We start from the raw sequence: 12,607 nt of genomic DNA on the forward strand, positions 1-12,607 counted from the left end.
CAAGAGGGCAGCAGAGCCACAGAAAGCAGATGGAAAAGTAATGATTAATGTTAACAAAGGAACCAAATAAATGCTGCATGTAGCACAGCCTTACAGACAGTAGTTCAATGTGTAAATGTTCATTTAAAGTTTCTTTATCGCAAAAGTTTAAACACAATCTGTAGGAAAATAGAAATAAAGCAAAACAGTTCAATAAAACGCACTACAACAAAACAAAATTATAAGTACTTAAAGTTTATTTAAGGTGCTTTTCATAGGTAAACAAATACAAATCTGCCCATGCCAAAGGCAAAGTGGACGGACAGAAGCCAAACATAAACATAGTAGTACAAAATTACAAACACTTAAATGCCTGTTTGAATAGATGAGTTTTGAGCTGCTTTTTAAACGATGCCAAGAGTCAAGGGAGCAAATACAGAGTGGTAAGCTACTCCATTGTTTTCGAGCTAATACTTAGAAGGCAGAATCCCTTTTTAATTTTCTGATCATGAGAAGGCCTCTATCTGAGGACCTGAGAACCCCCGATTGAATAAGAGGGGTTGAGCAGTTCCATGACACAGGTGGGGACCTCACTTTCTAAGGTTGTAAAAGTTACAACCAAGACTTTTGAGATTTCTTTGAAATTGCAAACACTTTAATATTGGAGTTATATGTGAGGACTGACGAGAATGATGAACAAACAAAAACCACAGAAGCAGGTGGATCAACAATCAAGTGTTAGGATGCCTGGGTCGTTGACCCAGGGTTTTTGAGTTTATTATATTATTTATAATTTCTAGTCTTTGGGTTTTCGTTAGAGTCATGTCTTATGGTTTGTCTCTGTGTAATCCTTAGTTGCTGTCTCCCCTGTCTGCTATATCCCCGTGTCCAGTCAGTGTCTGTGTCTGTCCTGGTCCCACATTTCTGTTCCCTCTGTTGTAGTGCCTGCATGTGAGTCTGTGTCTTTTGTTCAGTCTGTGTTATGTGTTTCCTGTTTTACTTTGAAGGTCTCTGTCTTATCTCAGTGTGTTCAGTTTACGCTTCCTTGTCTCGTCAGTTCTGATTTGCCCCAGCTGTGTTTCCCTCCTGTTGTCCATTCCCTGATTGCTCCCTCTATGTATTTAAGCCCTGTGTTTCAGTTTGTCATTGTCGCGATCTACCGTTTATTTAGCTGTGTGTTTTTTCAGTCTGTTCGTGTAAGTTTAGTTTTGGATACTCAGTTTTGTTGTTTTTTTAGTTTAACATTAAAGTTGTATTTAAGTTCACCTTTGGTTTCCTGAGTCTGCATTTTGGGTCCTTCATGTCACCACCCCGGCGTGCACACAGCCTGCACATAACATCAAGCAGAAACAAGAGAAGGAAAGAACTTTAGATACTCAGAAGCTCATATTCTCCGGTCTAGCTGAGGACAACAAGACATGGTGGGAGGAAGGAAAACCAAAAAGTACACAAAAAAAATTCTTTATCAAAATAAAAATGAAATTATCAGTCATCCTACACTGAAGCACAACTCCCCCCCCCCCCAAATACTAAACTTGAGGCCATAGGCCAGAGATAGGAACAGATAAGCAGGAAAAGACTGCAAATCAGAAAACAGTGAAAGTACATCAACGAGAACATGGAGAAATAATCAGTGCTGTGACATCAGGATATCGTGAGTGTCAGAGACGTAGGGTGCTCACTGCTGGACACAGTGTACAGCAAGTGCTGCACGGGTAAAGCGTGAATGTTCCAATAATCAGCAATCACATGACAGACTATTGACACATGTCCTCTGTTATTGACTTTGTACTAGTGAGTACACTGACTCAGAACAAGTAAATATTCCCACAAAACAAAATAAAAGTCTGTTTACATCATTATACATGTCAGCTTATTCAACGGTTATTAGTATTTACAGGCTTTAACTGGCTTAAAATGTTATTAGGAATTAAAAATAATCATTTAACAATCGAAAGCCAGTATTATGATGTAAATGTCTTCTATCACATCACAAACGTGCTCTAATGGATTGAGATCTGAAGACTGTGGAGTGAAGTGAACTCACCGTCATGTTTAAGACACCAGTTTGAGATGATTTTGTGACATAGTGTGTTATCCTGCTGGAAGCAGTCATCAGAAGCTGGGTACACTGTGGTTATAAAGGGACGGGCATGGTCAGGCAGCAATACTCAGGTAGGCTGCAGGCTTCTGCAGTTGGGACCCAAAGTGTGCCAAGAAAATATCCCCCACATAATTAACCCACACACAGCAGCTTGATTTAGGATGGATTGATGCATTCATTTTGTTTTATACCAATTGCTGACCCTTCAGAACTCACAAGACCAGGAAACATTTTTCCAGTATCTGGCTTCCAATCAGCTTGAAGCAGTCGGATCATTTTTCTTTGACCTCTGACATCAACAAGACATTTTCACCCAGACAACTGCTGCACACTTTTCTCTTTTTCAGGCCATCCTCTGAAAATCCTACAGATGGTTGTTTTGGGGAAAATCCCAGTAAATCAGCAGTTTCTGAACTACTCAGATCAGCCTGTCCAACCAATAACTATGCCACATTTAAACTCACTTAAATCATCTTTCCTCTGTGAGTTTCTGCTAGTAGCTGCTGAACTGGCGTATCTAAGTGCGTGAATGTTTTTTGTTTGTTTTAATATTGAAAGTAAAATGGTGGTCGTTGAGTCTATAACAATCAAACTGATCATTTGAACTATTTCAAATCACCGACAGTAAAACAGTTAATGAGGCATTTAAATCTTCTAGTAAAGTCAAACATACATAATAGTATAGCCTCATCAACTGAGTCTTATATGCTTAAATTGGGCCAATCAAAAGGTAATACACAAACACACACTGTCGATGGCTGATATGTAGCTGCTGTGAAGTTCAATGAATGTAGTGAAGTAAAGCATGAAATAGTCTAATCAAGGCGAATGTAGCATCACTGCTTTAGACCGTGAAAAGAGGCCATATGAAGTGCAAGCTACAATTTGACATAAGTGTTTTTGACCCAAGGTCTATTTTACCACCATTTTTTTATGTTAATTTTATTTCCAAACACTTTATTGTTTTGTTTTTTTTTTGTTACATAGAGTTAAGAATAAACTTCACTCAGACATTGTTGGATAAAAGACGCTACTGCAAAGCCTTTGAAATCATAGTGTTTCGAAATGCATTTTTCGGAGTGTCGCTTCAAATCAAAACAGATTTTTTTCAGTTTGCTAAACTTGATCCTGTGAAGAAATACAAACAAAAACACAGACAAACATCTGTGACCTGTGAAGAAAATCAATCAGGATTGGATTTCAACATGAAATGTCCCTCAGTGACAGATGAACCCACATTCTTAGGCCATGCTGCCAGTCAAACATAGACATAAAAAGGATGCGAGCAGTGCCCCTGCAAACAGTATAAACCCTTTTAACTGAGAAGTCAAACAAAGCGGATTCCTGTTATTCCTGTTATCTTATCAAAGCAGTTTAAAGTTGTACATTTGGTGGGAGTCAGAGGCTGGACTTTGGGGAGGCATCAATTCAACCAGACAACCAGATACCTTTGACCCACATTCCCCATTTATCTTTAGACTGTCTGGTCTGGATGGGAGCTCTGCCAGGCTCTTTCACTGCACAGTCAGCATTCAGAAAAGATATGATTTCCTAAATTATTTCACTGACATGCATCATATAGAGAAAAACAACATACCCTAAGGAATAACACAAACCTGAAGTAGTGTACTTCTGTAATAAATCCTTAGATGGAGGGACATCTTTAGGATTTTTTAAATGGGAAACCAAAAACCAGTTAGGCCTCTGCAGGGGAAATATTAAACATACATCAGAAGACCTGGCTGACAATATGGCGGCTGCACTGAAGGTCATGATATTAACAAAATTTATACTATACTGAGTTTATATTTTATGCTTCTGATGGTCGAAGTAAAGAAAAGTGTCTCACACATTCTTTGGCGCAGCTCCTCAGTTCATCCTCTGTCCAAAACAAGCCCGCTTTCTTCTTATTGGCTGCCCTTCACATACAGAAGAATTTAAACAGCATGTGGGCAGAGTTTCTGGTCTTACAGCCAGAGAGGTGTACCTGAGGGAGAACAAGCTGCCTAATAAAATAAAGAATCGCACAACAGATCCTTTAAAAGTTGTGATGACTCTTCAAAATGCTACACAGTTAAAGAAAGCACCCAGAAATTTACATATACATATACAGGAAGCTCCACTACAGTAGCAATGGCCATTAGTCATGTGACTCCTTTGGTAAACATGACACAAATACTGCTAATAATAAAAAAGCATCTTTATAAATAGACATAATGATATAGTTTGATATTAAAAAGTGCAACTAAAAAGTCATATAATCAGAGATATTATAAGTGTTTTAAGTCCATTTTAAAAAAAAAAAAAAAAAAAGACAGCACATTTTATATTGTAAATTAGCCTGCTGTAGGATTTCTACATGAAAAGAAGAGCTTGCATGATGATTTTGACCCATTTCAACAGACAGTTCTCACTCATCCTTCAAAGTTCACCTTTGCAAATTAAAGGAGTGAGAGAATGGTAGGCAGGGAACCAAACCACCATCATGAGGCATTTTCAAAACGTAAAGTAATTATTTTGCATCTATTTGTACAAAAGCTTTGGGTTTATACTTTTATTGGTTAGTGGAGAAAGGACCCAAGTTCAGTAAGCTCACGCTGGCAATGTTATCAACAATAAACCAGCCTTTTTCAGCTGATCTAGAACTAATAATAATAATAATAATGGATTGGATTTAGATAGCACTTTTCAAGGCACCCAAAGCGCTTTACAATGCCACTATTCATCCACTCTCACATTCACACACTGGTGGAGGCAAGCAACGGTTGTAGCCACAGCTGCCCTGGGGCAGACTGACAGAAGCGAGGCTGCCATATCGCGCCATCGGCCCCTCTGGCCAACACCAGTAGGGTAAAGTGTCTTGCCCAAGGACACAACAACCAGGACAGAGAGCACAGGGATCGAACCGGCGACCTTCCGGTTTCAGATGACTAAAGATGTTTAAAGTTCAATAGGCATAAACCAAACAGGGAATCCAGATAAGGGAAAATTGAGGTGAGGAAAACAATCACAAAGGAGGGAACTCAAGGCACAGCAACATGCAAGGAAGTGTATTAACGAAAATAAAAAAGACTGTGGACATAAGGAGCCCAAAGACACTAAAACAAAGACAAGACAGACAGAGGCAAAGTTTGAGAAACACTGGAGACAAATAGGAAAACAAAAACACCGAAAGAAGATTAATGGAGTGAATAAACAATCAAAACTCATTAAATACTGCAGAAGAACGTGGCGGCATGACAATAAAAGAGGATCTGGACACCCTGGTGTTTCTTGTATTTGCTGCTCCTGGATGCCCTCACAGCACTTTTTGTTTTGGTCTGTGTTGTTTTTCTTTAACCTCTTTAACCTGTATTTGTCCTTCACTCTGGTCTGTAAACTTTGTACAGAGAAACTCAAGATACCATGTGGAGTCACTAAAAAGACCAGCACGAGGGGAAAGTCCCACGGTAGTGCATTGCCACAGGCTTGCTTACACTCAGCTTGGATCACGAGACATTTTTAGACCCGAGTGCCTCCCTGACACACCGCCAGGAATAGGTCAGCTCTGGAGGGCATTAAGAACAGGTTGTACCATTTTTAAATCAGTTGTATAACTTAAAGTTCTGACTGCATGAATCATGTCTGACACGGCTGTAAATGATCAGCATAGAGTACTGGAACTGTTTGCATTTCTGGTTTGTCCAGATAGATTATCTTGTGAACAGGACAGTACTGCACGTAGACTTTGCTCAGTTTATTCTTAGCTGTCAGTCTATAGTTTACAAAGGCTTCTCTGACTTGTAGTTCAAGGAAACACCTATTGATCCTCCTGTTATCATTAATCTGTTATATAGTTATTTTATGATGATAGTCTTACACAAGACTATGGTTTTAAAGGAAATGTGCTATGGTGATAGTTCACAGTTCAATTAAAAGTTGGATGTTGGATGGTTGGATGTTAGCAACTGTTCTTCTCACTGTGTACCTGAATCCTTGTAAACAAGAGGAAAACAGGATGTATGATCGGTAAAGGCCTTATCAGTCATCCGTGACTTGGTTGACTTAGTTCTGCATCTTTATGGTGCCAATTTGCTGCAGTAGCTCAGGTTGCACGAGCTGACCCCGATACTTAAATTAGTACCAAGAAGAATGTAACAATGCTCATGACAGCCAATGAGGATCAGATTCAAAATTTTCCCCTCATTCTGTTTCGGAGAGCAGTTGCTAAACGCGGTGACTATGAAAGATACTCTACCAGGAATGATTTCTGTGATGATGATAATGCTGTGTAGCACTGCATGCATCAGCAAGTTTAGCATTTGTACACAAGATGTCAAAGTAGCTCTTTTTAAAACATACAGTCCAGTACATTTGTGGTTGAACTTTGGAACAACATGTCATTGGGTAGATGATGAATGCATTAAGGATTTTGTTTGTGACCAATAATGTTCCTCTCGTGATGCACAGAAAAATGTTGTGTATAAATTTCAGACCAAATTAATTAATTTCTGTAATATTCGCTTTCACTGAACACTCTAATGTTTGTGGAAAAGCTGGAATAAATGCACAGTTGTGCAACTATATACGAGAGTAGACAACAGTTAATAAAATGCAGTAGTGACATGGAGAGGAGAGTGGAGAATAAATATTGTGTGCATCATAGGATTTCTCCCAGCTGACTACATTTCTAAAGGATAGTTCAGAGTCACCCAGTCTAGCCCAAACTGTATGTTTTGTCAAAAAGGAACGTTTAATCTTAATATCTTAAGAGGAGAGCAGGTCTGTCTCCATTCTAAGAACCACAAATAAGCCTGGACTCAGCTTGAGTTCTCTGGTGGGAGGATGTGGTACAAAGAGGCCTGTCAGTCCACTTTATGTGAGAAGCAGAATTCTAACCCAATTCTGGATTCAACAAGAACCAATAAAGAAAAGCTAAAACGCAGCTCATTACACCCTTTGAACATGTGTTGCACTAAACTTCAAAACATTATTTTCTTAAATCCTTGCCGGCATATCAGGATCTAATCACCTCCTTGAACTTCTTCTCTTACCAATCACATACTAATCCTATAATCACATTTCTAATAAAATGTAATTGTTAATTGTATTTGATTATAAGCACACATCTTTGTCTTTTAATGTGGTATTTAGGTGCTTTCAAACATAAACGAAATCAACATTTATTCACAAACTGAGAACACGTGTAGAATTTTAAGTCTAAGTCTAAGGATCACAGGGGAGCTTTAAAATCTCTCCCGTTGCAGCATTTAGAGAATGAACAGCTTGAATATTTTACAATAATGTGCCCGTCTCTGAAAACAATGGCAGCATGAGCTTTAATAGGAGTGCTTTACATTCATGCTGAGTGGGTTTTATGGTGGCAAACAGCAGCGGGTGCATGGCTGCTGTAGTAGGTGTCTAAACAGTGATTTGTTTTCAGTGAATTTATGCATCTACAGAACAAAACATGAATAAACCCTCTGCATTTTTATTTAACTGTTAATCATGCCCGACCGTCCTAACTTTTACTCTCTGCAGCAGTGTGTCTTCCAGGAGCTCGGTGACCCACATTCAAGCTAAGGTGAAGTGTTATATAAACTGTAATACCCCTTGTAATAATCGTTTATAATCATAACGAAGTTAAAGAGATTAAGGTTGCTTGGTAAGCAGCGCGCCTCTCTCTCCCCCTACAGAAAAACATCCCATGAACCGCTGCAAATCTGAGGATTTGTCATAATGTTTCCTAAATAAAAGCTCAGTTTCTTTTGACAACCAGTCTGTAAATGTCAATAACAGAAAGAAAATGCGACACACAAGTGCTCCCTGTAAGCATTTTATTAGTAGTACTGGTAATAGTATTAATGATAACACTGTCAAGTCATAAGAAGAACTATATGAAAAAACATTACATACTCTGTTTTGTTTTTTTTTTTACTTTTGGTCATAACAAAAATGTAATAATTTATACAGGCAAACAGGAAAAGCAAACTCTACCGACTAAAAGTAAGAAAAAACACCCTCGTTGCCATCACCACCGTCATCTCCATCTCCATTGCTTGGACTATGGTGATGGACGGTCAAGCTGAGGGTGAGTAAGGTGCGAATGGGGTAACTGGAGGAGGGCTCCTTGGTTCAGACTTCCCGTTTTCACTGCTCTCGCTGACCTGTCTGTTCAGCACCATTTGCTTTGCGATGCAGGTCACCTGGCCGTTGGCCACTGTGTAGGTACTGTTCCTGCAACACAGAAAAAGCCACAGTTTAAAAACCAACAACTACAAGGAAAAAAATTAAGGGTAACTGCCTTCCACAAATATTACAATGCTCACTTTTGATTTTCAGAGCCGTTCTGCATGCCGGGCTGGTTCTGTTTAGCAAAGAAAAACGAAGTCCACCAGTGTTCAGAGTCTTGCCGTGGAAGTGCTGCAAGGAGCAAAACTGAATGTTATCTGATGCGGAGAGAGGAAGATTTTCCTTTTTAAAAATTTTGCATATAAAATCAGGTCATGCTGAATACCTGGATGGTGTGGAATGGCCTCTCCTGTGTACTCGGCACTGCTGCAAGAGCTGTTACTCGATGTGGACCCGATGCGCCCTGGAGAAAACACAGTTTGGCTTTTTATTCAAGTCTTATTCTAGAAGAAAAAATTTATAGAAAAAATTAACTTTCACAAAAATGAAATGCACATAAACCACATGGGACTCACTTCTGTAGTAATCATGGGTGGCGATAAGGGAGCCACTTGATGGAATTGCTGCCATTGTTGCCGACCTTAGGTGGAAAACCGCTCAAAGATGGAAAATGGTAACCTAAAGGCAAACACAGGAAAAAAAAGTTTCTTTATAATTTTATTCCCTTCATGTTGTACTACAGAGATACTGCACATCTGCGCTGCACGTTTCCCTCTGTGCTTAGTTTAAGGGCCTCGAGTGCAGAGTGCTAAAACAGAAACAGCTGCTTCAGGGAGTCTGGTTTCCCATGACTCAAATAACCAAAACATGTGTGAGGACATGTCAGCATGAGCTGGCTGCGTGACCAATGACACAGAAATATCAGGTTGTTCTGTCAGGTCACAACAGAGGCCTGCATCCAGACTTATTATAGCTTCCTATATTAATTTTATATATATTTATTTAACTTTTATTTTTAGATGCCAGGTTAGCATACCGTTACTGGTTTCAGTTCATTTTTAGTGCTTTAAAAGGTTTAACTTTGTAAAAGTGCTATTATATTATGACAAATGCAACACTTTCCCATTGATTGAGGCAGCTCAGTCACAATAAGCATCTGCAGGCTAACTAATGATATTTCTTCATAATTAAGTTTATATTTTAAGTGCATTTTTCTTTCTGTTTGTTTTATTCCACCAAATGAACTTACTATTAGTGGTAGTTAATTACTACATATAGTATAGTAATAATATTTGTAGTTTTACATTTATTTATTTAGAATGACTCCTTTTGAAAAACACGTATTAACAGCTCAGAGAACCAGCTGAAGGCTGTAGAGCTTAATACCAAGTGAGCAGCAGATGGCTGTAGGGATTTCATGAAGCAGGTACAGGTCTGCACCTGATAACCCAGATTAACACACTGAACTGACGCACAGATGCACCAGCAGTCCAGAAGGCAGTTTCACCTGCCTTCTTTAATATTTACTGCATTTGTAGACAAAAATGCACGAGATACAGATTTACATTAAAAAATACCACAAAAGTGTTTGTGTAACTGTGACCTTCACAGCCTTCTGCGGTAAGCGGATATACCTTTAACAATAGTTTAGTTTGTTTTTCCTTTTCACTTTGGTGCATTAATGGCCATCATATTTGTGTTGCTTTGTACACAGAGAAATTAGAATAAAAATGTGCATGTCCAGTGATGTGAGATGGTTTGTAGGCAACTTGAAAAGACTTGGAGAACACCATCTTTAACTTACAAATAATGAACTAATATTCTATATTTTTCAATTAACATTTTTTGTTTTCACTAAGTTTACATATCAAGGTTACAATTAAACATACAAATAATTAGCTGCTGATATTTTAACGCTTTTCTAGTGATGTTATTTGGACTCACCTGCAAGAGTGGGGTGGTGTCGTTGTCACCAGGTGCGGTTGTAAGGTGCGGATGGCTGGAACTAGAAAAGGTACTAGTTGTTTCTATGGCCCATTTGTAAAGGAACTATCGGTGATGACCTCGTCGGTCACTACGCTGCTGCGCTTCTGGTTCACGCAGAGTCGCCGAGGGCCTTTTTATACAAGTTGGGTTTGGCACGTGCCACTGTGGAACCACGGGGTGTGGCCTGTGGTAGCTCGAGGCCACTGAACGTGCGGAACCTTGTAATCGGTGACACCAGACTGAGGAGGAGGAGTAGCAGGCTTGGAGCGGTTTATGTTAACCTGCTGCTGGCACAGACTCGTGGGATAATCCACATTAGCCAGCCAGTTTAGAGGTGAAATGGGAACAGGCAGACAGTGCCAAGCCGTTTTCAATAACAGGTGAAATTTGAGTTAGCAACAAGGTAGCGGACGAGTGGTTTTTTTTAAAGGGTTTTTCGGCCTTACGTTGAGCTGAAAGGCATTGTAAAAGCAGTTCGTTTGTAAAGACTCATTCATAAATTTCTTAACTCAGGGCATGTATCTAAGTAGAGATGGTAACCGAAATTATTACCCTTCCCGTACTGGAAACCACATGAGACAACAACGCAGCATAATTCTGTCTCAGTTACAATATACCATGTCTTTGAGTTCGTAAACCTGAAGGTCTCTTTTAAAGGGTCAGGACTCGCTAGTGTGACTACCGCTCCCTGGTGGTCTAGTGGTTAGGATTCGGCGCTCTCACCGCCGCGGCCCGGGTTCGATTCCCGGTCAGGGAACACGACATTTTGAGCTTTTAGTTAATCACAGCAAACATTTCTGGCACAACTTAACCTGCTTACAAGGTGCGTGGGGAGGATGAAACAATCCCAATGCAGGGACTCCAGCAACACTTCAAGGGAAGAGAAACAACTTTATTGACTGACTAACGCGTTTCGGCTTGTGCCCTTCAACAGCGTCACAGTAACACATAGTAGAAGTGTGCTTAAATAAAAGGCAGGAAACAGAAAAAAATTCAAATTAACCAATCATGTCTTCATAGATAAACCAGCTGACATATAACAGGTTAGTATTGGTAAATTGGCTAATCATCCCTGTAAGCCAACTGATTAGACTCAAACGTATCTGTGAAATTCCGGATGAATATAATAAGAGCAAAGAAAAGATGTTGAACAAATTTAAAGAAAGATAGTAGCCTACAAAGAGGACTGGTTAAGATCTGCAGAAGAGAAGGTGAATTCAAAATGCAGGGATTTCTATTTAGCAACTAAGAAATCTCCAAAACTTAAACCTAACCTTGTCTTTTGTACAACCTTTGCACCAAAAACCAGGAACATTAAAGAAATGATTTTAAAACACTGGCATATACTTTAAAATGACCCAAACTTATTAGGTACCTTTAGAGAACCACCAATGATAACCTATAGAAGAGGAAGAAACATTAAAAATAGGCTTGTTAGAGCTTCCCAGGACCCTAATACTCCAGATAAAACCCTGATAAGCCATAACCTACAAGGTAATTTCATATGTGGGTCATGCATAAATTTTCAATATACCAAAAATGTTAAATAATTCAAAGATCCCATAAGTGACAAAACCATTGCCATTAACTGCTTTATCACATGCAGACCTAAAAATGTAATTTACATGATACAGTGCCCATGCAATAAAATATATAGGAGGAACATCCCGCCTTGTGAAAGATCAAATTAATGAAGACAGAAGTTCAATCAAGAGGAATGATCTAACCAGCCCTGTTGCAAGACACTTCAATGATAAACATCCAAATTCACCTTTATTCTTTCTAGGCATTGAAGCCATTTAATTAAACCAAAGAGGTGGTAGCATTAATTTTATCCGGAAAAAAAGACAAGCATTTTGGATAGAGTCTGCACCCTAGAGGTATGAATGAGGATTTTTCTATCAATTAGATTTTGTGTACCCTTTTTACTGTTTTTATTCTTTTTTACCAGTTACTTTGTTTTGTCAATTATTCTCGCATGGGTAATGTTTATTTATTTATCAACAAAAGAAAGAGTAGCTTTCTAGACATCTCGTTTTAAGTCTACATTTTAAGTTTACATTTTAGAGATTTTACATGGACCTTACCACAAATGTGGTTCCATGTTATGATGTACTCTTGTTTTTTAATCTAACTGCTGCACTGACTCCTTTTTTCATAAAATGCTTTCCTTTGTAATCATTTTATAGTTTTTTTTGTATATTTGTAATATTTTTCTCATGTATTTCATGCATGTATTATTTTAAGATGGTTTATCTATGAAGACATGATTGGTTAACTTGATTTGTTTCTGTTTCCTGCCTTTTATTTAAGCAAACTTCTATTATGTGTTACTGTGGCCCTGATGAAGGCCACAAGCTGAAATGCACTGGTCAGTCAATAAAGCTTTTGGTTAATGTCATTAAGGCTTGCTAACATTTGTGGTTG

At 38.8% G+C, this 12,607-nt stretch overlaps 1 protein-coding gene and 1 non-coding gene across 2 annotated transcripts; one reads left to right on the forward strand and one right to left on the reverse strand.

Annotated features, from left to right (window-relative positions):
• Positions 1–7,885: 7,885 nt before the first annotated feature.
• Positions 7,886–10,302, reverse strand: ppdpfa (pancreatic progenitor cell differentiation and proliferation factor a). Its single transcript, XM_085144840.1, has 5 exons — positions 10,139–10,302; positions 8,770–8,872; positions 8,580–8,657; positions 8,392–8,485; positions 7,886–8,299 (listed from the first exon to the last, which is right to left on the reverse strand). The coding sequence occupies exons 2-5, from the start codon at positions 8,822–8,824 to the stop codon at positions 8,143–8,145; spliced, it is 384 nt and encodes a 127-aa protein (XP_085000966.1). The 5' UTR covers positions 8,825–8,872; positions 10,139–10,302; the 3' UTR covers positions 7,886–8,142.
• Positions 10,303–10,865: 563 nt separating this feature from the next.
• trnae-cuc (transfer RNA glutamic acid (anticodon CUC)) lies at positions 10,866–10,937 on the forward strand. Its single transcript has one exon. It is a non-coding gene; the product is annotated as a tRNA-Glu (tRNA).
• The last annotated feature ends 1,670 nt before the right edge of the window (positions 10,938–12,607 follow it).

This window comes from Neolamprologus multifasciatus, chromosome 20, assembly GCF_963576455.1.
Source record: "Neolamprologus multifasciatus chromosome 20, fNeoMul1.2, whole genome shotgun sequence".
Classification (NCBI taxonomy): domain Eukaryota; kingdom Metazoa; phylum Chordata; class Actinopteri; order Cichliformes; family Cichlidae; genus Neolamprologus; species Neolamprologus multifasciatus.